General features: G+C 43.3%; 3 protein-coding genes across 4 annotated transcripts in view; 1 reads left to right on the top strand and 2 right to left on the bottom strand.

Annotated features, from left to right (window-relative positions):
* Arpc3 (actin related protein 2/3 complex subunit 3) overlaps positions 1 to 2295 on the bottom strand; it is a 17020-nt gene extending 14725 nt beyond the window's left edge. Inside the window, exon 1 of one of the 2 annotated variants that reach the window (XM_029566615.1) lies at positions 2145 to 2295. In XM_029566615.1, coding sequence (XP_029422475.1) covers positions 2145 to 2150 — 6 coding nt within the window. In that variant the 5' untranslated portion in view covers positions 2151 to 2295. The remainder of the gene's footprint in view (positions 1 to 2144) is intronic. The other variant, XM_008839392.3, reaches the window with a different exon arrangement.
* Positions 2296 to 4087: 1792 nt separating this feature from the next.
* Positions 4088 to 15597, bottom strand: Gpn3 (GPN-loop GTPase 3). The gene is made up of 8 exons (XM_008839393.3): positions 14524 to 15597; positions 11100 to 11208; positions 9127 to 9294; positions 7827 to 7951; positions 6602 to 6717; positions 6401 to 6497; positions 5154 to 5282; positions 4088 to 4589 (listed from the first exon to the last, which is right to left on the bottom strand). The coding sequence occupies exons 1-8, from the start codon at positions 14569 to 14571 to the stop codon at positions 4527 to 4529; spliced, it is 855 nt and encodes a 284-aa protein (XP_008837615.1). The 5' UTR covers positions 14572 to 15597; the 3' UTR covers positions 4088 to 4526.
* Fam216a (family with sequence similarity 216 member A) lies at positions 14570 to 25970 on the top strand. Its single transcript, XM_017799681.2, is given in 9 exon segments — positions 14570 to 14646; positions 14695 to 14841; positions 14977 to 15221; positions 19836 to 19957; positions 23615 to 23748; positions 23793 to 23836; positions 23839 to 23890; positions 23892 to 23973; positions 25224 to 25970. Coding segments are annotated over 9 exon segments (1014 nt in total). The 3' UTR covers positions 25335 to 25970.
* Positions 25971 to 26334: the final 364 nt, after the last annotated feature.

Here is a 26334-nt window from a genome sequence, read left to right on the forward strand (position 1 = left end):
AGTGTTTTGCCTGCATGTATGTAAGTGTGCAATGCCCACAGAGGTCAGAAGAAGGCATCAGATCCCCTGGAGCTGGAGTTGCAGATACTTTCTAGCCGCCATGTGGTTGCTGGGAATCGAACCTGGGTCCTCTGCAAGAGCAGTCAGTGCTCTTAACCACTGAGCCATCTCTCCAGCCTGAGGTGTCAACTTTAAAATTCTTTAAACATCTAAGCTGAACATGGTGATGCAGGCCTGTAATCTCAGCTACTTGGGAGGTAGAAGGATCACAATTTCAAGGCCAGTCTGATCAACTTCAGTGAGACTCTCAAAATAAAAAGGAAAAAGGAGGTAGGGATATAGCTCAGTGGTGGAGCATCTGTGCAGCACACATGAGGCCCTGGGTTCAATTCCCAGTACATATACACATAGATGGAACTATGGCTTGCTCCTTTTTAATACAAGTATACCTTATTTACAGCAGTCTCCTTCACAAGGAATTTTTTTTTCCTGTGTGTGTGTCTGTGTATGTATACATGCATGAAGGCCAGAGGTCAAATCTGGGTGTGTTCTTCAATTGTTTTCCATCTTTTGTGTGTGTGGTTATGTATGTGTACATGTACGTGTATTTGTGTGTGTGTAGAGAACAGAAGTTGATACCAGATGTCTTCCTTAACTGCTGCCCCACCTTATTCTGAGATAAGGTCTCTCCCTGAACCTGGAGCTCACCAAGTCGCTAGGCTGGTTGGCCAAGGAGCCCCTACATTTCCCAAATGCTGGTAATCACAAATGTAGCCTGCCTCCCCCACTTCTTGTGTGGATACTGGGGATGTATCACTGGTCCTCATGCTAGTACACTAAGCACTTTACCCACTGAACCCTCTCCCCAGCTACTACCACCTTATTTTATGTCACAAGATCTCTAACTGAATCTGAAGCTTGCTAACTTGGCTAGAATGTCTAGTCAATGAACACCCAGGATCTGCCTATCTCTGCCTCCTCAGGGCTGGGGTTAGAGACACAGGCTGCTGTGCCCTTGCACAGGAAGCACTTTACCCACTGAGGAATCTCCCAAGCCTCTTTATTTTTTCCCCCTTTTTGGAGACAGCCTTTCCCTTATATAGTACAAGCTGACCTCACACTTGGAATTCTCCTGCCTCTGCCTCCCAAGTGCTGGGATGACCAACAAGTGCCACTATTATCCATCTATTTCCTCTATACCATCTGTAACAATCTGAAACTATTTCCTAATTTTGTCTACCTAATTATAATGCAGTCTCCTTAAGCACAGACCTTAGTTTCTGCTGGAAACTAAGGGGGGGGGCGGCTCAGTAATGATGAATGTGTATGTTACTGAACCACTTCCTTTACTAATCTGAAAAATGGAGCGGAGACTGTTTAGAACTATCGCACCATCATCAATTTTTACTCCCACTAGGATGCACACGGAAAAGGAAACACCTGGCAACTAGCGTTGACGGGGGTGGGGAGCAGGGAGGACTTGAGTCTGACAGGTGACAAGAAGCAGGCGGACCCGCCCCTGGGGCGGAAGAGGAAGTGGAAGTGATAGGGTGGAAAAAAAAAAAGAAAAAAGAAAAAAAGAGAAGCTGGACCTTAGATTCAAAACCAAAAACGAAAAATTAAAAATGCATCGCTCTTCGCTTCGCGGAGGCTTTGGAAACCCTGCTTGCTTGGCGGTTGGTGACCAGTGGGGCGAGAAAAGAGACGGGAGCTGGAGGAAAGAGCCAGGTTGGATAGTAGGGCCGGGACTAGAGGAAAGAGCAAGAGCTGAAGAAAAGGTGCCCGGGTTGGAGGAAGAGCAGGGGCCGGAGAGCAGAGCCCCGGCTGGAGGAAGAGCCAGGCCGGGGCTAGAGAGCACAGCCGGGGCTGGAGGAAGAGGCAGGCCGGGAGAGCACAGCCGGGGCTGGAGGAAGAGGCAGGCCGGGAGAGCAGGGCCGGGGTTGGAGAGCACAGCCAGGGCTGGAGGAAGAGGCAGGCCGGGAGAGCAGGGCCGGGGCTGGAGGAAGAGTGTCCGGAGGACTGGGAGGCAGGGCGGCGGTCTCCCACGCCGCAGGCCGTCCCCCGGCTCCGGCCTTCCAGCGCTGGCCCTTCCGCCTCTCCTTAGCTTCCCGCCGCCTCCCTGCACGCGGGGCTCGAAGCCTTACCGGCATCCTGGCAGCGTTCCGGTTTCAACCCGAAGCAACAGCGTTTCCGACCTGTGAGCCAGGGTGGAGTGGGCGGAAGTAAGCCGGAAGAGGTCAGCGAGTCGAGTCGCATTTCCGGCCTGGCTGTCCGCGCCTGCGCTTAATCACAAGAAACGCCAAGGAGCGCCAGAGCACGCGTGAAGGGCCCAGAGATTTGGCGCATGCGTAAAACGTGCATAGAAAAAGAATGGTTTGGAATTAGAAGCCCCTTCCAGTAGTTAACCCATCTCCGGTGTTCCCTGAGGTCACCTTCTTGGCAAAGCATCCTCTGGCCAGTTTTAAATCCAACACCGCTCAGTCCCCTACCTTAGCCTTCCCGCTTAGATATTTAAAAAACAAAAAACTGTGAGTTCGAGGCCAGCCTGGTCTACATAGTGAGTTCCAGGACATCTGGGACTACAGGGAGACTCTGCCTCAAAAAGATAAAACAACAACAACAACAACAAAAAAAACAAAAACACTGATTCCCACAGGCCATTCTCTTTCCGGAAACCTTGTGAATTCTGGGGATTTTGACGCAATTCATCAGGCTTGTTGACATGAGCCCTTACCCATTGAACCACCTCTCTGGCCCTTTTTCTTGTTTTTTTGAGACTATGAGTTCGTGTAGCCCAGGCTGACCTCAAACTAGCTATGTACTCAAGGATTACCTTGAATTTATGATTCTTCTAAATCCACTTCCTGCATGCTGGCATTACAGGTATCTGATTTTCTGGTGCCTATTTGAGGTGTTTCTGGCTCCCTTTTTCCTGTCATGGTGAGACAGACAGGGACCACCATGGGAATAAAGGGCAGATAAACCTCCTTAGCTGTAATCTTGAACTGTCACCATTGAATGCTCATCATGTTTCTTTCTCTGCATTCCTACTCTTTCAACAAGAGTCTGGTATGTCTTTTCCTATTATGGAGGTCTCCCCAGACTGGTCCTGTGAGAGCAGCTCTGTCAGTCCACAACAGACACCCAATTCCAGAGCCTGGGCATCCAGGTACAAGCTACCAGAGATACCTTAGGCTCCTCAATTGCCTTCTTTAATGAAAATACATCAAATTTGACTCTGTTAGGGAGACTTGTTCCTTTAAGCCAAAGTAATAAAATGTAACCTGAATAAAATGATTTCTCTGAGAGCTTACTTAATGTTAGCTGACAGATTGGTCACCAAATAACCAGTGAAGCCTTAAGCCTGTTTCAGGGATTAAATGAAAGGGATTATGTAAAATGTTTCATAATGCAATGCCTAGCAATACCCAGTAAGACAGCCTTGCTTTGACAGCCTGATGTGTAGGGGTGCTAGAAGTATCTACTGACTAGCCACTCCCCACAGCCTGCACACACCCCACATCCACAAACTGAAATCCTGAACATAATTCGATGTAGCAGTAAGAAAAAGAAAATTCTTTCTTTTGTTTTTGAGTATGTACTATTCAAGGACTATCTAAACTTTTAAATGTTCAGAGACTACAAACCAAAATTATTTATGTATTTAATTTTTGAGACCAGGTCTCACTATGTAACCCAGACTGGCTTTAACTCATGGGACTTCTACCTCTGCTTCCTGAGTGCTGGGATTAGGAGCATCAGTGATTATATCTACATAGATTTAAACTAGATTTCTAAACAAACTCTGCCTACATTTTGACACTTGGGGAAATGAACCCATTTGAGAGTTTTCTGGATTTTTTTTTCTTCCTTCCTTCCTCCCCCACCTCTCTCTCTCTCTTTTCATTTCTTAATCCAGAACAGAAGGGATTTTATTTTTTACAAACAGGGTCTTCCTAGTCCCAATCCTCCTGGAATTTGTTTTTCAAATTCTGCCTGGAAAACAAGAGAGTAATGAAAGATATGGACTTTCTGTTTCTAATAATACATATATATCTCAAAAGTTTTAATCATAATTATACAAATAATAGGAAAATAAGATTTATGTATATTCTTCCATATTGTTTTCATTTGGACGTAGATATATATTTCATCACAAAAACTTAAGCCTCTCCAAAAACAAACAAACCAAAACCAAATCCCCTCAAAAACAAAAACCCAACTATAAAAATAAAGTTAGACTGGCCATAACTGTACAGTACAGTTAATTTATATTATATACAAATCTTTGTGCATTGATTCCAACTTTGAGTTTTAAAATCCAAAATGATGCTGTCAGAATAAAATATCCCACTTGAAAGAGCAGCAGTTTCAGAATAACCCAGAACTTAATTCAGGCATATTCTAGGCAAAGAGCTGGGTATTCTTCTCATTAAAATAAGTAGCTTCCTACATCACATCCTTCAGGAGACTGCTCTGCTGATGTGGCTGCATGCTTCATACACAGTCACTTTGCAGTAAGCTCTTCACTTATTCTGGCGTTCTTGAAAATATTCATCGAACATGGAGGAAGATTCATCTTCATGTTCCTGACACAAAGGAAATAGAAAATGCACTCATTCCTCTCAGCCTAGTGTGTGCCTACATACTGTTCAGGTAAGGCTCTATATGGAACAAGTATCCAGGGCTAGCTCTGGGTACTGCTCATATGTGATCATTAATGATAAGAGCATCTAAGACTGACAGCACTGTTCCAGATGTAAACTGACTTGCTTATAACTCATGCGAAGTGTTGTCATTTAAACCACATTCACGATGATCCTCAGTCAATGACCTCTGACTGTGCTCTGACAGCTATCCTGAGTCTCCTCAGTGACGCGTGTAAAAGCCACTTAAGTCCAAACAGATTCTACCCCTTCTGTATATATCCTTAAGTTCCCAGTGCAGAAACTTAATACTGCCTCAAAAAAAGGTAAGAGTGAAGCCAAACCCACCTGTTAAACACAAGTGTCAGTTTTGGGGACAAGGTAGGAAAGCCCAGATAACAGCCACACCAAGACAAAATAAGGTGGTGCTGAGATTAACCAGGAGGCCAGTAAGTGCTGGTTACCATTTTTCTCCAAAGCCAAGAAGCACCCCAAATCAGAAATTACCTTTGGTTCCTTAAATTCCAAGTCTTCTCCATACTGAATGGCAAAATCAATGTGCTGTAATACAATGTTCATGCTTTCTTCATCTGACTGATCATAAGGTAAAAATCGAACCATGCTGTAGTCATCAATCTACAAATTGAGGATTTCAAGAAAGGTTCATTCTAAGATTGTGCAACATCTATTATTTTCATCTTGGGTTTGAGGTTGGTTTATTAGTTTGAGACAGGGTCTCACTATGTGGCTCTGGCTAGCTTGGAACTTGCTAATAGACGAGGCTGGCCTAGAACTCAGAGATCTGCCTGCTTCTGCCTCCCGAAGGCTGAGTTTTATAATCATTTGTGTTTCTTATGATGTGAGCTGGGCTAGTCGGATGACTCAGTGGATAAGGGTGCTTGCCACCAAGCCTGATGACCTAAGTTCAATCCCAGAGCCCACATAGAAGGAGAGCACCGACTCTCACAGGCTGTTTGACCTCCACATGCATGCCTTGGCACACATGCCTGCACATGTGTGTTTGTGCACACATGTACACAAATAAATGTAAAATAAAAACAAACCAATTAACGCCAGGCTTGGTGGCACATGCCTTTAGTCCCAGTACTCAGGAGGCAGAGGCAGGCGAATCTCTGTGAGTTCAAGGCCAGCCTGGTCTACATAGAGAGTTCCAGGACAGCTAGGGCTACAGAAAGATCCTGTCTCAAAACAAAACAAAACAAAACAACAACAAAAAAAAAACCCAAAAATACCCAAACCAAATTAGTATGCTGGGTTAGGAGAGGGAAAGGGATAGGCAGAGACAGAGGAGCAGCAGATCGTGACTGACCTTCCCACCTCTGACCAGCTCCTACACATCTTGGCTTCCTACTTAACCAGAAGCTGGTTCATGGGTATTTACCTCAATTTCACACCCAGCAGAGTGTCATAAAGGCACAAACAGTTTTGAGCTATCTGAAAGGCTAAAACTAACAGATGTGTTAAGACTGTACTACCTTCTTTTTATTTTTATTTTTTAAATTTTATTTATGTGTGTGGGTGCTCATAGAGGGCATAGTGGGTGTCAGATCCTCTGCAAGATTGGCAAGTACTTTAATCACTGAGCCGTTTCTCCAGCCCACCCCATCCCCTTTTGCAGGAAATACAGTTGGATTATACTGCCCATACAACAGCCACTAACTTAGTTGGATGTGCACAAACACTTGACCAAGTCATTTAGAGAAGACCCAAAAAACTACATTTCTAAAGCTTACCAGTCCACATAGAGCTTTAGTCAACTTCTTGAATTTTTTGCTTCTTAAGTCACTTGTTGAATCTTCTAACAAAGAGTACATATCTGGATCTAGAAACCTTTAAAAATAAGTGGGAAACTAGTCTCAGAGAGCCTTACGTCTCAGTGACACAGGGAACTCATCTCCATAGCTCTGCCAGGAACACAAGATCAGTGAACTCACTTCTCAATTTCCTTCTTAGCTTTCTTACTCAGCAGATCCATCTTCGTCATGATGTTAACTTGCGGGATTTCTAGAGATATCATGGTGCTCAGGGCTGCCAAGATGCCAGAAATAAACTGAAGGAGAAATCAGAACAGGGAAGATGAGCCAGCTGCTGCCAATATGGTTCTCCCAATTCACTGGAGGAAAACTGGCCCAAATGAAAGAATGCCAATCTTACAGAAAGACATGTGCTAATCAGATGGCTGACCCTTGACTCCAAAGGTAAAAATGAGACTCCATCTACAGTGACCAGATTGGTGTGGCATATCTTTATTCCCAGCTAAGACAGGAGGATAGAGTTCTAGGCCAGCCTTTGCTACATAGCAAGATTCTGTCCCAAATCAGTCAATCAATAAATCTACAGTGATCACATTTCTCAATTTAAATAGCATTGTTAGCCTCCTTTCTCAAATTCAAACTCTTGAAGAGCTACTAATGAGAAGTAAAACTGATTTAGATAGTTTCTAAACTAGACAAAAAGTCCTTAACCTTAGAAAATTAAAAATTGATTTTTTTGAGACATGTAGCCCTAGCTAGCCTTGGACTAACAGAAACCCTCCTACCCCAACCTCCTGAGTGTTGGGATTATAGGCATGAACCACCATGCCCAGCTAGTTTTTTAAAAATACACTACTTTATATAACACCTATTTGTCTCAATTTTTATTTCATAAGCAGTTCCCCAAATCTATTTTTTAAATATTTTTTTAAATTTTATTCATTATTTTTATTTTATATGTGTGAGTGTATTGCCTACATGTATGTGAGTGCACCCGTGTCGTGCAACGCCACAGAGGTCAGAAGAGGGCTTCAGATTCCCCTGGAACTGGAGTTAAGGACGGTTTGTAGCCACCATGGGGGTGCTGGGAATTAAACCTGGGTCCTCTGCAAGAGCAGTCAGTGCTCTTAACCACTGAGCCATCTCTCCAGCCCCTTATTTATTATTTTTATTTTATGTGTATGAGTGTATTGCTTGCATGTGTGTAAGTGCACCCATGTCATGCAATGCCCATGGAGGTCAGAAGAGGGCACCTGATCCCCTGGGACTGGGGTTATGGATGATTGTTAGCCTCCATGTGGGTGCTGGGACTCCAACCCAGGTCCTCTGCAAGAGTAGTCAGTGCTCTTAACTGCTGAGCCATCTCTCCAGTTCCCCAAGTCTACTTTTTAGTTAATCCTCAGACCTTGAATGATTCCACCATGAACTGAGAATCAACAAGAAAAACTCCACAGACTCGGAACTCCCACTGTTCGAGCTGCTGAACCAGCTGTTTCATCACAGGCAGATGAGTGTACAATTCAATCTGACCTATGGGAAGAACACCACGAGAACAGTACGTCATTACACAGAGAACACAGGTTGCTCCCATGGATTAAAGGGGGGTTGTGTAGTGGTAGGATGCTTGCCTAGCATGTATGACGCCCTAGGTTTAATCCCCAGTACTGGGGGTGGGGGAAGGGGAAGAGTCAATTTCTAGTAATATATTCAGGTGTTTTGCTTTTTTGTTTGTGATGTTGGGATTAACCATGGCCTTGGGTGTGCTAAGCAAGTGCTCTATGACTAAGCTATACCCCAAACCTGTGTATTCAGGTTTTTTTGTTTTTGTTTTGTTTTTCCACTCAATTTTTAAGGGGTGGTACAGCCTCTCAAAACAACCATAAAGCCTAAGGTGCTGCCTCCTTGGGAAAAGCAGATTATCACATTTCATGGAGAAAATGAAGTTTTTCATACTTTAGCTTTTGCCAATGCTAGGGCTAGGGAAGCAGCCCAGTGGCAGAGTGCTTGTTTGATACAAACTAGCCTTGGGTTCCATCCCCAGTACAGAAAAACAAAAACCCGAGCACAAAGGGGTGATCTATCCGGGAATATACACCAAGCCTTACATCTATGATATATACTTTTCAGAGGGTTATGTATGTTTAATGAAAAATAAACAAACAAATAAAAAATATCAAAACACCTAAAAAACAAAAAACAAATGAGGGCCACAAATGAACAAAGCTGAGTTCAGCTCCAGTCTGAAGTTCACAATTTGCCATGAGAAGCTGTGTGAGATTACCTACCTTACCAGTCTCACCTCATGACACCTTTGTTCGCTGTGTCCCAGATACTCCGACCTCTTTGCCCTCTGCCTATACAACTGTCTCACTTTCATCCTGTAGCCTAGCTTAAAGGCCAATTCATTAGAAGCCCCCTGAACCTCTCTGCTGTAGGACAGTCTGTGTTACTTCTGTGAGTCACCTGTCATAAGGTGACTTCATTTATATGCTCTTGCTTGTCACTAGGCTGTAATTCCATGGCAGTAACCCCAGTTCCCTTGTTCACTAGATCATTCTCAATGCAAAAAGTAAACACTCGACAAACTCAATGAATAAACTGAATCTCAGTGCAGTAGTTCAGAACTATAAATACAACTATCTCCCATGGCGAACACAACTATCACAACTTCAGGGAAGACAACACATTTCATGTCACTGACTTACCGGGACAGTCAAAAAGGATGTAGTCGTCCTCTACATGGCCGAGACAGTTCTCTAGCCAGTCAAAATTATTGGCAAAGTACTCCATGCAGAATACCAATCCTCCATTGGGACCAAACCGTAGAGAATCATCCTCCATCACATCATTCACCTCAATTAGTTCTCGTATGTCTGAAGAGCCAGGCAGGGACCAGAATGAGTGTCCACTTGAAAATTATTATCCTTCCTAGTAGTAATTAACAAGTATATAAAAACCCATGTGTGGAGCTGGGGAAATGGCTCAGTGGGTAAGAGCACTTGCTGCATAAGCATGAGGAACTGAGTTTGAATCTCCAGGACCCATGCTAAAAGCTGGTCATGACCACAGGCCTGTAACTCTAGTGCTGTAAGGGTGAGTACAGGAGGACTGCTGGGGCTTGCAGACTCCAGGTTCAGTTACTTACACACACACACACACACACACACGTACGGGGGGGGTGGGGGTCCTGGAGAAATGGCTCAGTGGTTAAAAATGCTGCCTGCTCTTCCAGAGTTCAGTTCCCAGCACTCACATCAGGCTGTTTATAACTGCCTGTAACTCCTGTTCCAAGAGAGTTGATGTCCTCTTGTGGATTCCCATGGTACCACTATACATGTGACAGACACACATGCATAAAGTAAAAAAGAAAACAAAAAACAAAATTTATAACTTGTATATGTATGTTTTTTTCAATGTACCAGTATCCACCAATAGGGAACAGAATACATAAATTACGACAGACACTGCACAGTGGATACTGTGCAAACATAAGAATGGGGGGAGGGGATGGGGACTGGAAAGATGGCTCAGCATTTAAGAGTACTGACTGCTCTTGCAGAAGACCTGGATTCGATTCCCAGAACCCACACGGTGGCTAATAACCATCTGTTTTATTCCAGTTCCAGGGGATCTGATGTCTTCTTCTGACCTCCGAGGGTATTATTGCAGGACACAGGTGCACTTATACACATGCAGGCAATACACTCATACACATAAAATAAAAATAATAAATAGAAAATAAAGGGAGGGACTCTCTTCCAGTACTGATATAGTCTCCCAGGTGTATTAAGTGAAAACTTCAAGGCACAGAATTTCCTGTAAGAATCAAATGTGTTAAAAAAAAAAAGAGTGAGGTGTGGTGGCACATGCCTAAAATCTCAGCACTCAAGGAGATACAGACAGATCTCTGAGTCTGAGGCCAGCTAGGGCTACATAGTAAAACCCTGTCTCATAAAATAAATACATAAAATAAATTCCCTTATCTTTTCCGATGCTGTACTTTCCTCCTACCTTACTGAATTCTCTTCTACTAGAATCAGAAGAACATACAACTTCAAGGTTTAGTCTTTGTCCTTTTCTCTAGCCAAGCTCCCTCCTACTATGTGGTCATCTGTCACAGGGATTTATATGCCTAGACTGCTGTGGACCCAAATATTTATCTTCATTCTAAATGAACAGGTTTTACTTGAGCTTTATTATTTTTTTTCCAATTAAAAAAATTTTTATTAGTTGGGTGTGGTGGCGCAGACCTTTAATCCCAGCACTTGGGAGGCAGAGGCAGGTGGATCTCTGTGAGTTCAAGGCCAGTCCAGTCTCCATAGCAAGTTCCAGGCAAGCTGGGGCTACAGGGAGACCCTGTTTTAAAAACACCAAAACAAAACAAAAACAACAAAAACCAGCTAACCAGCCAAACAAACAAAACCCCCCAAAACAAAACAAAACACCATTACAATCCTGGCTTCCACTCACTTTTAAGTCTCATACCAAAGCCCAAGAAAGGATGCTGTCACACTAATACCTACAAACACATATCACCAAATGACCCTTCAGCCTCTTGTTCACCATGAAACCTTGGGTGAGCCTGTAGTAACTGATTTCAGTTTCTGGCATGAGCAACCAGCATTCACTGGCTTCTGAGCTTTACTATGCCCGAGGGAGAGGTTCTGCCAAGACTTACCAGCCATCACAGGGTAGGTGAAGTGTTCTGCTGCTGGATCTAGGTTGACCACCTGGACAGACCGGTTGAGGGCTTCACAATGCTGGACCATGGTGGAACAGTAGGTGCTCTGTAATGTTACAAAGCAAGTGGTGGTGGTGGTTAGCATGAAGGGTAGTGTAATACAACTTCTCATACCCCCCAAAGAATTCTCCATACTCTTCAGGGCAATGTCTACTCAAGCCAAACCTATGCCTTCATCTAAGACACTGGCTGAAAGTAAGGGGAAAGGCACTGGGAGGGTGGTCTGGGCTGCAGGAATGTTAACATAGCTCAAAATTAATATAAAATATAGAAGTAACAACCTCCATTATGCTTCTTTTGTTTTTTGAGACAGGGTCTCCCTGTAGTCTCAGCTGGCATGAAACTTGCTATACAGACCAGGCTGGCCTTGAACTCAAAGAGATCCACCTGCTTCTGCCTCTCAAGTGCTGGGATTAAAGGCGTGTGCCACCCCACTGACCTATGTTTCCCTGTTATATACAGTACTCAAGAGTAGGATGCCTTCTCCAGGCATCAATATGTACTGTGACTGACAGGCCAGCTATCTATCTTCCTAAACAGACTATAGGCTCTGGGGAGGTAAAGGCCACATTGTAGTCACATGCACATCTCTGGCACTCAGAACAACATGTTTATGTTGTTTATAACACAGTACCTACAAAGACTCTAAAAGCTTCCCAAACATGATATGTGATTAATATCTTCACCTTTTCCACTCTGTTTTAGTGCTCCTAATATTATTTCCTTAATATTTTACTGGGAAAAATTGTGAAGGGAGCCATAAATTTATATACAGCCTTTTGTAGGCATGGTAATGCATACCTATAATTCCAACATTAGGAAAGTTGAGGCAGAAGGATCTTGAGTTCAAGGCCAGGGTAGGTTACATAGTAAGATCTAGTCTGAAAAAAATAATTATATTGGCATGGTGGTGGACGCCTTTAATCCCAGCACTCAGGAGGCAGAGGCAGGCAGATCTGAGTTCAAGGCCAGCCTGGGTCTACATAGTAAGTTCCAGGCCAGTTATTATTTTTATTTTATGTGTATGAGTGCCTGCATGAATTTAAGTGTACCAATGCCGTGAAATGCGTGCAGAGGTCAGAAGAAAGCATCAGATTCTCCTGAACTGGAGTTTATGAATGGTTGTTAGTTGCCATGTGGGTGCTGGGAGTTGAACCTGGGTCCTCAGTGCTCTTAACTGCTGAGCCATCTCTTCAGCCCCTGATTTCTTTTTTTGGGGGGGGTCTTTTTGAGACAGGGTCTCCCTGTAGCCCCAGCTGTCCTGGAACTCAGTGTGTAGACCAGGGTAGCCTTGAACTCACAGAGATCTGCCTGCCTCTGCCTCCCAAGTGCTGGGATTAAAGGCATGTTGATTTTTTAATCTATTGTTATTTTTTAACAGTACAGGAGACTGAATTCAAGAGCACTGTGTATGCTAGGAAAGCACTCTACCACTAAGCTACATCCCCAGCCTTAACTTATTATTATCATTATTATTATTATTATTATTATTATTTATTTATTTTTTGGTCTTTTTGAGACAGGGTCTCCCTGTAGCTCCAGCTGTCCTGGAACTCACTATGTAGACCAGGCTGGCCTTGAACTCAGAGATCCACCTGCCTCTGCCTCCCAGTGCTGGGATTAAAGGTGTGCATCACCACGCCCAACTATTATTATTTTAAAGGGTCTGGTTTTTCTTATTTTTTATCCCTGGAACTGGACAGTTGTTAGCCGTCACGTGGGTGCTGAAATTCAAACCCAGGGCTTTAGCAAGAGCAGCAAGTGCTCTTAACTGCTGAGCCATCTCTAGCGCTCTATTATTTTTTACGTACAACTTTGCTCCTGCCTCAGTCTACCCAGTGCTGGGATAATAGGCATGTGTCCCCCAGCCTCATTTCTGGAATCAGTTTATACTGAAAGCCTACTCAGGGCATGGCAGGAGCTATATGATGTTTACCAACTCTTGAGTCCACTCCTGAATGCCTCTGCATTCACTCTTCATTTTCTTATTCTAACAACCAGCTCCCCTTACCTTAACCAGGAGGTGGGCATGTCACCAAACTCCACCAATTAGAACACTAGATTTTAGGTCTTTTTTTTTCCTTTTGGAGACAGGGTCTTGTCATATAGCTCTTACCTTCAGCTTCCCAAATGTTGGGATCAAAGGCATACCATCACCCTGGTGGGCTAATACTGCTGCTGCCTATTAAAAGCCAAGACTAGGGCAGGCCTGGTGGGTAAGGCCTTTAATCCCAGCACTAGGGAAGCAGAGGTAGGCAAATCTCTATGAGCCAGCCTGATTTATACAGTTGCAGGCCAGCTGGGGCTACAAGGAGACCCTGTCTCAAACAAAAAAATTAAAATAAAATAAAATAAAATAAAAAATTTTAAAAAGGGGCTGGAGAGATACCTCAGCAGTTAAGAGCACTGACTGCTCTTGCAGAGGTCCGGACTCAATTCCCAGCACCCACACAGCAGCTAACAACTGTCCTAAACTCCAGTTCCAAGAGATCTGACGCCTTTTTCTGACTGCTTCAGACACTGCACAACAGGAGTGCACTTACACACATGCAGGCAATACATTCATACACATAAAAAAGACTAAAAGAACAAAAATAAAAGCCAAATCTAAAATCTACTATTAGAAATAAGACTCAGGAATTAAGTGTTCAAGATACATAAAACAAGACCTCCCTTCCTGGGATGTGAAATGAAAACAGATGGAACTTTCTCAATATATAAGCTGTTTCTCAATGTACCACCTAATAATCGCCTTAAAAAGGAGAATGCAGAAATCCATGTTCCAACATTTTTTCCACCCTCCCAGAGCTAGACCGGAACCCAGGACCCAAACTTCTGCGGAAGAGTAAATGACAAATCACGTTCTGGAAGTCAACAAAACTGAACTCAAATCCTGGCTCAAACTACTAATTTCTGTGATCTTGAAAAAGGAACTAACCTTTCTGTGTCTTATTTGTAATTTGGGAAGACGATCCTGGCTCAGCCGGTGCTTTTAAAAACACGAGGTGCCCGGCGCAGTACATGAAGCATAAGTATACAGATTATTATAGGTTTATTTTAATTATCCCAAAGGGTGGGAGGGTCACGTACACTTTAGTGCAGATGTCTAAGGAGACCAGAAATGTCGGATCCCCAAGGAGCTAGCGGGAGTCACAGGCGGCTGTCTTAAGCCGCCCGACGTGGGTGCAAGGACCCGAACTCGAGTCCTATGCGAGAGCAACCAGTGCTCTTCTCCGCTGAGCCCTCTCTCCGAGCCCCCCAATAACTGTTAACAATTGCCATGACTCCCAAATAAAACCAAAGAAGGCACAGAGAGAAGCTAATTACCTATGGTACCCCGGGGCCAGCCCCACAAACCCACCTTCCCGCTGCCCGCCGGGCCCATGACGAGCTGCGCGTAACGAGGCATGCCGGCTCTGGTCCGCACCACTCTTCTCAGTCTGCCCTCGCCTTCGCGCTGTACCCAGCGTTCCCGGAACACAAGGTGCGAGCCAATCGCAACTTAGATTCCTTTTCCGGCTCTGGTGCTTAGGACACGCCTGACTACCGGGCGTCCCGAGGGCCAAATCTTCGGAGAAACGCGTGCGGAGGAAAACCGAGGAGGCGGAGACTCGAAGGTGTACGTGCGCCGCTGCAAGGCGGCGGCCGTTGAGACCGGCGGAGTCCGGTTGCCCAGGCGGTAGCGGTTCGTTGGCAACTAACGCTCCGTGCCTAGTGTCGCACCTTCTTGGGTTTGACTTGGAGGGTAACCACCCCGAGCTGCAGGTCCGCCGAGAGTCTGGAGTACTGAGCTGGAAGGCATCTTTTGTTTCAGGGAGGGTGCGTTACCGCCTTCCCGCCATGCGTCCCTCTCACCGCTGGATGCCAACTCCCAGCATCAAAGCCGGGCCGCCGCCTTCCCGGGTCTAGCCTCGGAGCGAAGCCCTGGGGCGGTGCAGCCGTTTCTTCTCGACCGGGCTCCGCCCGCCGGCGCTGGCGCACGCGTGCGGACAAGATGCCGAGCCACTGTCCCGGGGCTGTGGAGCCGACCGCCAGGGCTGGGACCGAGGACGGTGGCGGGTGAGCCCCGGAGGTTTGGGGGACTCTGCAGAGGTGGCGCGAGTGACAGGAAGGGGACATTTGGGAGACCGGACAGGGAAGTGGAGGTTGCCGGTTGCTAGTGGAAAGGCTTCGCAGCAGAACCTCCGAGCAGGATGTGAATGTGTCCCGGGAGGGTTAGAGAAGTGCCGCAGCTACCAGACCAGTTCCTGGGACGCTGGCCTCCTGTCAGGGCTAGCCAAACGCCCGCGAGACAGAAGACTATGCCCATTACAGGCACCTTGATTTTGACTTTTTAAAAATAGTTCCATGTAGCTCAGGCAGGCCTTGAACTCTTATGTTCTAGAGGTGAACTACTCATCCTTCTGCTTCCACCTCCCGAGTGCTAGGGTAACAGATGTAAGGCCACCAAGTCTGGTCGAATGTTTTTTTTCAAGCAGAGTTTCACTACATAGCTCAGGTGGTCACAAACTGGGAGATCCTCCTCCGCCAGCTTCCCTAGTGGGCCACCATGTCTGGCATGGGCGGGTTTTAACTTAGATTTCCTGGGTGGTGAGGTCAGTTAGCTGAAGTAATTGCTGTGGGCATCTCCTTGCTTTGTTCCCTAAAATCAAGAGCAGTAGGATGTCTGGGGTTCAATCAATTAGGTCCACAATTGTGGCTCATGCTGAACCCATGGCTGTTATAGGACAGAGTTTGTAAAAAATCACCAACACCACTTTAAGAAAAGTAGCAAGGTAAATTTTAATTTTCGACCGCCGGGCTGTCTATCTCGGGAGTAGAAGCAGCCCTGATGATTGTTAAGTCAGAGTTTTTATAGGATTACAGAATTATTATTAAAACAGGACATTTGTGAACCAATCAGGTTTGTACAACATAGCAGTATTTTGATTCTATTAATTAACAACCAGTCATTGTACAGATAAGCGATACAGTCATATAACTTGGCACTCAACTTTGTGACATTAAAAACTAGCCAACTGCTTTAGCCATAACAAGTAAAATAAGACAGTCAAGGTAAATAACTTCTAGGTGGTCATACAATAACAGGATAACAAGGGTGGTCTTGTGCCCTGTGTCAGGGCGACCCAAGACAGCAAGCAGGTTGCAGAAGCGAAAACAAGCTGGTTAGTAAAAATATAATATCTGGAATCAGCACAGTCCATGATTCATGGCGAGGGCAATTTTCCAAGGCCCAAGGTTGCCCCCCTTTTCCTTTCGGTGTGGAGCAAAGTTGCTGCTGAAATGGCTCTGAACAAAATGGAGTAACTTAGGTAAGTTTGCTGAGCCAGTTCAATGGGTCATTTTGTATATATAATGTATGTATATATAGAGAGATACAAATATAGACATATAGCTCAAAGATGGGGTGCGATCCTCTGTTTTCTGTTCTTCACAGTGCTTGAAGGAGTGCTGGATCAATGAACTCATGGTCACTGAATAGACTTGAATAAACTGCAGGAAACAGTTTGAGAAAAGTAAAAAGAACCTGAACAAAACTGGAAACATTAACAACCAACTTAGCAGTTCCAGTACCACTTAACAATCACTTTTTTTCAGTATCTAAATTACTTTATTAAAGAACAAGAAGGATATCCTGTGGATAGAACAAGAATGCAAACTACTTAATTGACTCACTGTAGAAATGAATTAGGAAGCTATAAAAATGAGATAAAATCTGACTTAAAATCAGTCTGGGGATATGGCTCAGTGATAGGGCACTTGCCTAGCAGTTATGAGCCCTAGGTTCTACCCCCTGTATCCTAGTTAGCGTCTCTGTTGCTGCAATAAAACACTGACCAAAGCCAACTTGGGAAAGAAAGGGTTTCTTTCATCTTATACCTTTCAGTGGTTCACTATTAAGTGGAAGCCAAGGCAGGAACCTGGAGGTGGGAACTGAAGCAGAGTTCCCAAGGAACACTGCTTACTGGCTCACTTCCTCTAGCTACCTTTCTTATATAACCTAGGTCCACCTGCCTAGGGATGACACAGCCCACAGTGAGCTGGGCCCTCCTATATCAATTTTAACAATTAAGAAAATGCCCCACAGGCCACTCTGACGGAGGAAATTCCTCAAATGAGATTTCTTCCTAGGTGTTTCAAGCTGACAACTCAGTCTCAGTGACAGTAACACATCCTAATATGATAAAAATCTGATGGCTCACTTAGAAAAAGCTTAGAGTTGTAACTGAATTGGAAGGGAAAATTTGTAAGACGTCTGAGGAAAATGAAAATAGCATGCAATGCTGTCCCTTTGCCATTTGAAACTGGACCTTTAGTGTTCATCAACTTGCCAGTTATTGCATATTATGCATATTGTTTTCTAACAGATCAGCTGAACATTCTTATTTCCAGAATTCCAAAGGTACTGGTGAGTAGTATAAAGCAGGTAATACATGTAAATTACAGAGCTGAGAGAAGCCAAGTTGTAACTAATTGCACAATGGAGTTTTGTTGTTCTTTTTTCTTTTTTTTTTTTTTTTTTTTTTTGTCATTTTGAGACAGGGTCTCCCTGTAGCCCCAGCTGTCCTGGAACTCGCTATGTAGACCAGGCTGACCTTGAACTCACAAAGATCCACCTGCCTCTGCCTCCCAAGTGCTGGGATTAAAGGTGTGCACCACCACACCCGGCTGTTCTTTTTGAGACAGGGTCTCCCTGTTGCCCCAGCTGGCCTGGAACTCACTATGTAGACCAGGCTGGCCTCGAACTCACAGAGATCTACCTGCCTCTGCCTCCTGAGTGCTGGGATTAAAAGCATGCACCACCATACCTAGCCCACAGTTTTTAAAGTAGACATAAGGTAGACTGGAGACATGGCTCAGCCGTTAAGAGCACTGATTGCTTTTGCAGAGGACCCAGGTTTAGTTCCCACATAGCAGCCAAAAACTGTCCGTAACTCCAGTTCCAGGGGATCTGACACCCTCTTCTGACCTCTGTGGGCGCTGCATGACATGGGTGCACTTACATACATGCAGGCAATATACTCAGGGAGTAAAAACAGGCTCCTAAAGGCCTTTTGCAAATTTTGCAGAAGGGTAAAGGGAGGTAGAGTTTACTGGCCTTGGTGGCATGGGAATGTATATTAAATAAATAAACTGTCGGGAGCCGCTAATCATTCAGCTGCGTCAGGCTTGTTTACTGAGTGTGTGTTATGCACACCAGTATCTAATCTGCCTTATTAGGAGGAATATGTTTATATGGAGAGCCTCACAACACCTGCAATAGTGGAAGCCTTTGATCTGACCGCTTGCTGACCCTCAGATACAGGTGGGGAAAAACAGCAGTTGTAACTAATTGAGTTCTTCTGTATAAAAAGGCAGAACTGAAATAAATCAAGGCTGCAGTATTCACTGTGAGCCCTCCCAAGCATCTTTTCTGTCTCCTTTCCTTTCAATCCTCACTCCCCCTTTCAGGTACTCTCCGTTTTGGCCGGCTGGCACTGGCAATAAACACAACATATATTAGTAGTGATCGTTTCATTCAAATGATACTGGGTTAGTGAGATGACTCAGTGGGTAAAGGCACTTGCCATGCAAGTCAGACATCCTGACTTTGATCCCTGGAACTGATGCACAGGTAGAAGGAGAGAACCAACTCCACAACTCTCTGACTTATATAAGCCTTGTCCCTGCCTCCACAATCCACATATATACAATAAATTTTTGAAAAATTTTAATGATAAGCAAATCTGTACTCACTTTGCTTTTCCTTGGAAAATTATAGCCTGTCAGCTACTTAGAAAAAATGCAAACGTGTGTGTATATACATAAATATAATAGTCATTAAATTACTGTGTGTGCATGTGAAGGTATGTGTGTGTGGGTCGGAGAACAACTTGAAGTCAGTTCTCTCCTTTGTTTTACATTCCAGGGACTGAACTGAGATTGTGCAGCAGGTATCTACTCTCTAAGCCATCTTACTGGCCCAAATATTTTTATTTGCATTTATCTGATGATTAGTGATTCTGAGCATCTTTTTATGTGTTTATTGGCTATTTCTACATCTTTGGAGACATGTCAATTCAAGATGTTTGTGTGCTCTAAAACCAAAGACTATATGATACAGTTCCTTCAAATTTAACTGACTTAAAATACCCATATTGGGGGCTGGAGAGATGGTGCAGTGGTTAAGAGTACTGTTTCTGCAGAGGACCCTGGTTCAATTCCTAGCACCCACATGGCAACTAGCAACCATCCATAACTACAGTTCCAGGGGATCTGACACCCTCTTCTGTCCTCTGTGGGCATTGCACACACGTAGTGCACTTACACACATGCAGGCAAAACACTCATACACATAAAATAGAAATAATTATAAAATATTTTTTAAAATGGGGCTGGAGAGATGGTTCAGCAGTTAAGAGCACTGACTGCTCTTGCAGAGGACCTGGGTTTGATTCCCACCTACATGGTGGCTAAAAACTGTCCTTAACTCCAGTTCCAGGGGCATCTGAAGCCCTCTTCTGACCTCTGCAACATTGCACAACATGAGTGCACTCACACACATGCAGGCAATACACTCATACACATAAAATAAAAATATTTTTAAAAATATTAAAACTCATATACACATAAAGAGCTTTATACTACTAACGATCTTTGCTTCAGAAATTCACACACTGTCTTTGCCTACAGATAGATTCAAAGAGGGATATAAAGTACATTCACATATTGCCAAGCTGTAGGAGTTATGGAAAACTACTCAAATTCAAACAATTCTCATCCCTAAATCAATGACAGATGCGTCCTTTCTAAAGGTAAGTGGATGAAATTAAAAGTAAAAAAAAAATTACTTTGTGTGTGTATGTATGTGGAGGTCAGAGGATGACTTGCAGGAGTTGCTGCTCTCCTTCCACCATGTGGGACTCAGGGATTGAACTCAGACTTGATGGCAGGGGCTTTCATCCACTGAGCCATTTTGAAAGTTCCATAATTATTTTTATGAGTGTATTGTCTGCATTTGAGTGCACCCCATGTCGTACAATGCCCACAGAGGTCAGAAGTATTGGATTCCCTTGGAACTGGAGTTATGGATAGTTGTTAGCTACTGTATGGGTGCTGAGAATTGAACCCAGGTCCTCTGCAAGAGCAGTCAGTACTCTTAATTGCTGAGTCATCTCTCCAGCCCACCTCACTTCGATTTTTAAAATTTAAATTTTATTTTTGTTTATTTTTGGTCTTTTTGGGACAGGGTCTCCCTGTAGCTCTAGCTGGCCTGGAACTCACTGTGTAGACAAGGCTGGCCTTGAACACACAGAGATCCACCAGCCTCTGCCTCAGGAGTGCTAGGATTAAAGGCATGTGCCACCATGCCCAGCTAAAATTTTTGTGTATCAGTGTTTTGCCTGCATGTATGTGAACCCATGTCATACGACTGTGGAGGCCAGAAGAGGGCGTCAGAGCCCTCCTGGAATTAAGAGTTACTGGCAGCTGCCACATGGGTGTTGGGACTGAACCTGGGACCTTTGGAAGAGCAGCTGGTGCTCTTAACTGCTGAACCATCTCTCCAGACCCTCTCTAGCATATCATCAAGGAGGCACTGAAAGCAGCTTCCTGCAAAGTTTCCATCATGTAGCACCGCAGAGCCTGCCTGCCTGCCTGCCTTTCTGAGACCTAATTTGAAGAAACTAACTTTTCCCTTTTTCTTTCAGGCACTGGCCAAAAGCCCAAGTGTTTTTCTTAGCACTCTGGGCTTTCTGTTTCTCTAACCCCCATACCTAACTTAAAAGACATGACTTTTTCTCTCTCTCCCGTCAGCTACTGGGATTGTTAGCTTGCCTCTCCGTGTTTTTTTTTCTTTTTTTTCCTCAAGTTCTAATAAAATTGTCCTCAAGCTTCAACAAGCAAACAGAAAACAAAAACAAAACCAACAAAAATGGAGGGAGGCAGATCTCTTCTTCAAGGTCAGGCTGGTCTACGTAAGGAATTCCAGGCTAGCCAGGGCTACACAGGGAGAAGGAAATAGGTAAAGAACACAGTAAGTATTTCACAACTGTTGTTGGCTTGTGGTGTTCATTAAAGATGTCAGCTATAATATTTGCAACTGATTGCCACTAGATGAGGAAGAGCTGATCTTCCTAAAACAAGGAACTCTAGATAGACTGACTAGATTCAGCGGATGGAGAAGCACTGGGGAACAGCTGGAGGCACCAACAACACAGTGGACAGTAACAGGAATTACAGAGTATATGGGCTCCAGTGTGTGTAGGGGGGTGGACTATGGGAGGGTGCCATTTGGGATGTGGGTATATAGAAAAGATTGTTTGGGATGTCCTATAAAATACAAAAAAAAAAAAGTAAAATGAGTTGTATTTGAAAAAAAGCATAAAAATTTGCTTCATGTTAATTAGTAGAGGTGAAAAACATTATCATTGAAATCTACCTGATGATTTTACATCCATGCTCTGGTGCCAAGGATCTCAGAAAGTAACCAATTGTGACTAGTAATAATCAGATACATATTAGAGACGTGTGTGCAAACATCTAAGTGTTAGTAGCATTAAAAATGAGTTTTTCTGTATGAACCTGTGTATTTTAATAATGAAAGGAGATCTTTTTTAAAGCTTAAAACCTCATTCAATTTTATGTCTTATAGGGTTTATACTGAGTTCAGTATTGTATAACTATTAATTCAATTGTGAACATATTTACAGCCAATTTTGAAAAAAGATTCATCTTAGCTCAGAAAATTGTTATTGAATATGTCATTAATGCTGTAATGAAATGCTTCTTCTAATCATGTGGTTATTAAATAATTAAAAAAAAAAGATGACAGCTGTGAGAACTAGGCATGGTGGCATGTACCTGTAATCCCAACTACTGGGGAGACTGAGGCAGGAGGTTAGAGCCCAAGAGTTTGAGACCACCATTATAACATACTGAGACCTTATTTAAACAAACCAAAAAACTCAAGTGCAATGTACATACCTCTAATTCCAGTGCTTGGGAGGTACAGACAGGAGGATCAGGAATTGAGGCTAGCCTAGGCTACATTTGAGACTTTGTCTCAAATACCAACCAACCAACAAAACCCCCATTATTGCTAGAAATGTTATCTCTAGAGCATTGAATTGAAGTCAATAGATTTTTGTACACAGGTTAAGTTTTTCCGGCCAATATTCTTACCCTTCTATGGACTTATTACCTGTTCATTAATATCAATTCTGCCTGTGTGTATGTGTGTGTGTGGGGGGGTGTATATAAATACATAAATAGCTGAGTCTTGCATCATAAAGATACATTTATTTAAACAGGTAGTACACTCAGTCAAAATTAGACAGGAAAAATCAGGTATGGTAGCACACCCCTGTGATCTGAGTGTTCAGGGAATGAAAACAAGTAGACCAGAAGTTCAGGGTCATTCTCAGTTATACAACAAATTCAAGGCCAACCTGGGATTATGAGAGAAGCTGTCTCAAAAAAAAAAAAAAATTCAGATCAGAAACCAACTATCCTGCGGGGATTATGCCCCACAGAGATAGTTGCTCTTTGGCTTCTAGATTTTAGTTGAAACTGAGTAACCTGAGTTGCTTTAAGGTACCATCTTATACTTCAAAAATCATGTTAAGAAGGCAAGGGCAGGTGAGATGGTTCATCAGGTAAAGTTGTTTGACACCAAGCCTGAGAACCTGGTTTTGATTCCTGGGGCCCACATGGTAGGAGAAGAGAACCAACTCCTGCAAGTTGTCCTCTGACCACTTGTGCCATAGCACTTGCACGTATGTGCACAGGCACACGAAATATATAAAATGTGTTTATTTAAAAAAGGCAAGATGCCCACCATCAAGAGGTATGTAGGGACTAAAACCTGCTGACAGCTGAGTCCCTCCTTATTCTTCTAAGGTTCTTCCCTTAGGAACCTGTTCCTTTGGTGCTTTCAAAGCTCAATGGACTTCTGAATTGAGTAGAATGGCAGCCAGAGTCATTGAATCCTTTTTTTTTTCCAATATTTTTATTTTATGTGTACGTGTGTATTGCCTGCTTGTAGGTAAGTGCACCTGTGTTGTGCAATGCCGGCGGAGGACAAAAGAGGCTGTCGGATCCCCTGGAACTAGAGTTACAGACAGTTGTTAGCTGCCAAAATTGTATTTATGTGTATGTGTATATACCTTCTTGTTTGTATATACACCGTGCATGCAATGCCCACAGTCCCCTGGAACCATAGTTGAAGGCAATTTTGAGTGTTTGGAACAGAACCCAGGTCCTTTGCAAGAGTAGCAAGTGCTCTTAACCAGTAAGCCATCTCTCCAGCCCCATTTACATACTTTAATAAATGGCAATTTCTCTCTTTTGACTAAGTAAACAGTTGAATTTGTTCATGGAAAATGTAAAGATGTACAGCCTCCTCAACATCCATCCTTTCAGTAAGACTGTTAACCTGTGTCCTACAATGAACCCCTTATTCCATGTTTCAGCATCCAGAACTCACCATAGGCTAGAAGTGTTATCTGTGGAACACTGTTAAGATGTGCAACTCGAGCTAGCTGAGAACTTTAATGAAGAGGCAGTACATGCATGTGTTTCATCACATTTCACAAAAGCCAGGCAGGTATAGTGGCAGGGTCTCATAACAGAGGTGATTTGTGTGACAAGTGTCCTCACTCATGACACGAGCTGTGTCAGCGCTCACTACTCAGAAACAGCCATTTCTCCTGCACTACATGGCGACACCAGCTGGAAAGAGGGGACTCTGAGTGTAGCAGCACCTGAAATGATCATACATTGCTTTTGGAGACCAATGAGAAACAAAGAAGGGCTGTTTCTACCAAATTCTATCTGAAGGGTAGCCTTGTGATATTGATCACATTCCCTAATATGTTCACTTTGCTAAACTTGGATGAGGAAGACTACTTCCTCTTTACTGAGCTGAATGGGATATGACACTTTGGGAATTTTTGCATTTCTAAGACAGGGTCTATAGCCCAGGATTGCCTCAGCTTTCCAAGTGCTGGGAGTACAGGCATATGCCACCACACCTGTCTATGCCATTTCTTTTACAATATATCTTATGGATTTGCACCCATAAATTTGATCAGGACCTGCAAGATGACTCAGCAGGTAAAAGCATTTGCCATGCAAGTCCAACAACCTAAATTTGAGCCCCAGAATCCATGGTGGAAGAGGACTCCTCAGAGTTGTCCTTTGACCTCCATATATGCACCATGGCACGTGTACATATTCACACACAGAGAAATAACTTTCTGGATCAGCTAAATTGATGTTCTCATTCAAATTCCAAATAATGCAAACATCTCCAATAGGAGACACATGGTGCTTCTGCATCAAGGAGTACGGTAAAACCAGGAGGAAGGAGAAAGACTTCTATCACCACCTGTGGTGGCACAGGCTTGTACTCTCAGCACTTGGGAGGAGGCAAGAGGGTCAGGACTTCAAAGTCATCTGGGCTATTTAGTGAGTTTGAGGTCAACTTGGGCTACACGAGATTGTCTTATCTCAAAAAAACCTACCACCACCACCAAAAATGTACAACAAAAGCTGTAGTATTTAAACTGTGCTATAATAGTGTTACATTTTTGGGTTAAGGCTTGCCTAGCATGTGTAAGGCTCTATGACAATCCCCCAATACAACCAAAAAATAAAAAATAAAAGTATTTCTTAGTCACTGCTTAACATATTATCCCTACCCAAGGTAAGGGAAAGGGGAGGGGAGAAAGTTAAGTCTGGTTCTAAAAAGTTAAGGGAAACCCCAGCAGGAGAAAAACTGTTCTGGTCCCCAATGAGAGGGAACTAAAGGAAAATGGAGAGACAATGAACATATAACTGACCACACACACTAACTTCCCAAGAGATTTTGAAAGTCAATGGGAATATAGTACTTCAGTTTGCTACGCAGTCACTGCTAGAATACAGTACTCTGACTCTATATTAAGGAATTGGGGCAAATGGGAGGCTAAAGCTGAAAACTGCAGACAATTTGTCTTTGCTAATAGCTTATTAATAAGCTGGGTCATTTTGAAAGTAATACTTAGAATTTTATTTCCAAAACTGACATTATAAACTATTTTTCCGTCAGTTTCTTCAAATGATTCTGAACCATATATGATTGAAGAAAAAAAGGAAGACAATTTACTGAATAAGTGCATGCAGTCAATGTCAATTCAAGAACAGGGTTAAATCTGATGTTATCTTGAGTGTTGTATACCAAATTAAACCATCAGCTGACATCCAGATACTGTGCCAAAGGTGGACAATTATATCCTCTGTATGAGATAGTGATATTCACCACTGAGTCATTAATTTTGGTTTGTTCAGAAATTTACAATATTCTTGGCCTAATGTACTGTGTACCAATGATATTTGTATAATGTATGCTTATTTTTTGCTAGAAACAATTAAAATATTTCCTGGCACATAGAACTGAATTTTTCTTTAAATCTAACAAATGTATCAATTCCTTCTTTCAGTTTATAATCAGTTCTAAAATAGTAACATTATTCTGTACATTTTCTCTTGACCAAAATAGGAAAACTGAAACATATCCAGATACAGAATAGCATTTGTAGAGATAAAACCCCAACTTGCTCAATAAATATTTGCTATTTGTTCAGCACCCACATCAGGTGGCTCACAGTTGCCTATAACTCCAGCTCCAGGGGATCCTAGGCCCTCTTCTGGTCTGGGTGGGTGCCCACATGTGCATTCAAGAAACACATACATACACATAAATAACAAAGTAAATCTTAAAAAAACAAAACAAAAACTATGTACAAGCCAGGTGTAGTGGTGTGCACTTTTCATCCCAGCACTCAGGAGGCAGAAGCAGGCATATCTCAGTAAATCTGAGGACAGCTTGATCTACATAGTGAGTTCCAAGTTAGCCAGAAACACATGGTAAGACCCTGTCTCAAAAAAAAAAACAAAAAACAAAAAAAAAAAAACCCCAAACTTTGTTGCTAAATGCTGACAAAAACAAGTGCAGCAACAGTTTAGACTCAAGTAAGTAAATGCTTATTTACTAAGACAGTGTGGTACATTATTGAGAAGCTAAGATGGAACAGGTCTAATATTAAGACACATATGCTGTAAGCAAGCTCAGAAAGTTCATGTTATCCATGTCCTTTTTGTTTTGAGACAGGTTCTGACTAACTTCAAACTCTCAATCTTCCTACCTAGG

This window comes from Nannospalax galili, unplaced genomic scaffold (assembly GCF_000622305.1).
Source record: "Nannospalax galili isolate Female #2095 unplaced genomic scaffold, S.galili_v1.0 scaffold218, whole genome shotgun sequence".
Lineage (NCBI taxonomy): Eukaryota > Metazoa > Chordata > Mammalia > Rodentia > Spalacidae > Nannospalax > Nannospalax galili.

What these genes read in the sequence shown, in the direction of transcription:
- Gpn3 (XM_008839393.3), bottom strand. Translation starts at nt 14,571, where the DNA reads ATGCCTCGTTACGCGCAGCTCGTCATGGGCCCGGCGGGCAGCGGGAAG. An exon ending in GCCCGGCGGGCAGCGGGAAG is followed by an intron (nt 11,209 to 14,523) that starts GTGGGTTTGTGG and finishes GTAACATTACAG; the next exon opens with AGCACCTACTGTTCCACCAT. An exon ending in GCTAAGAAGGAAATTGAGAA is followed by an intron (nt 6,498 to 6,601) that starts GTGAGTTCACTG and finishes TTATTTTTAAAG; the next exon opens with GTTTCTAGATCCAGATATGT.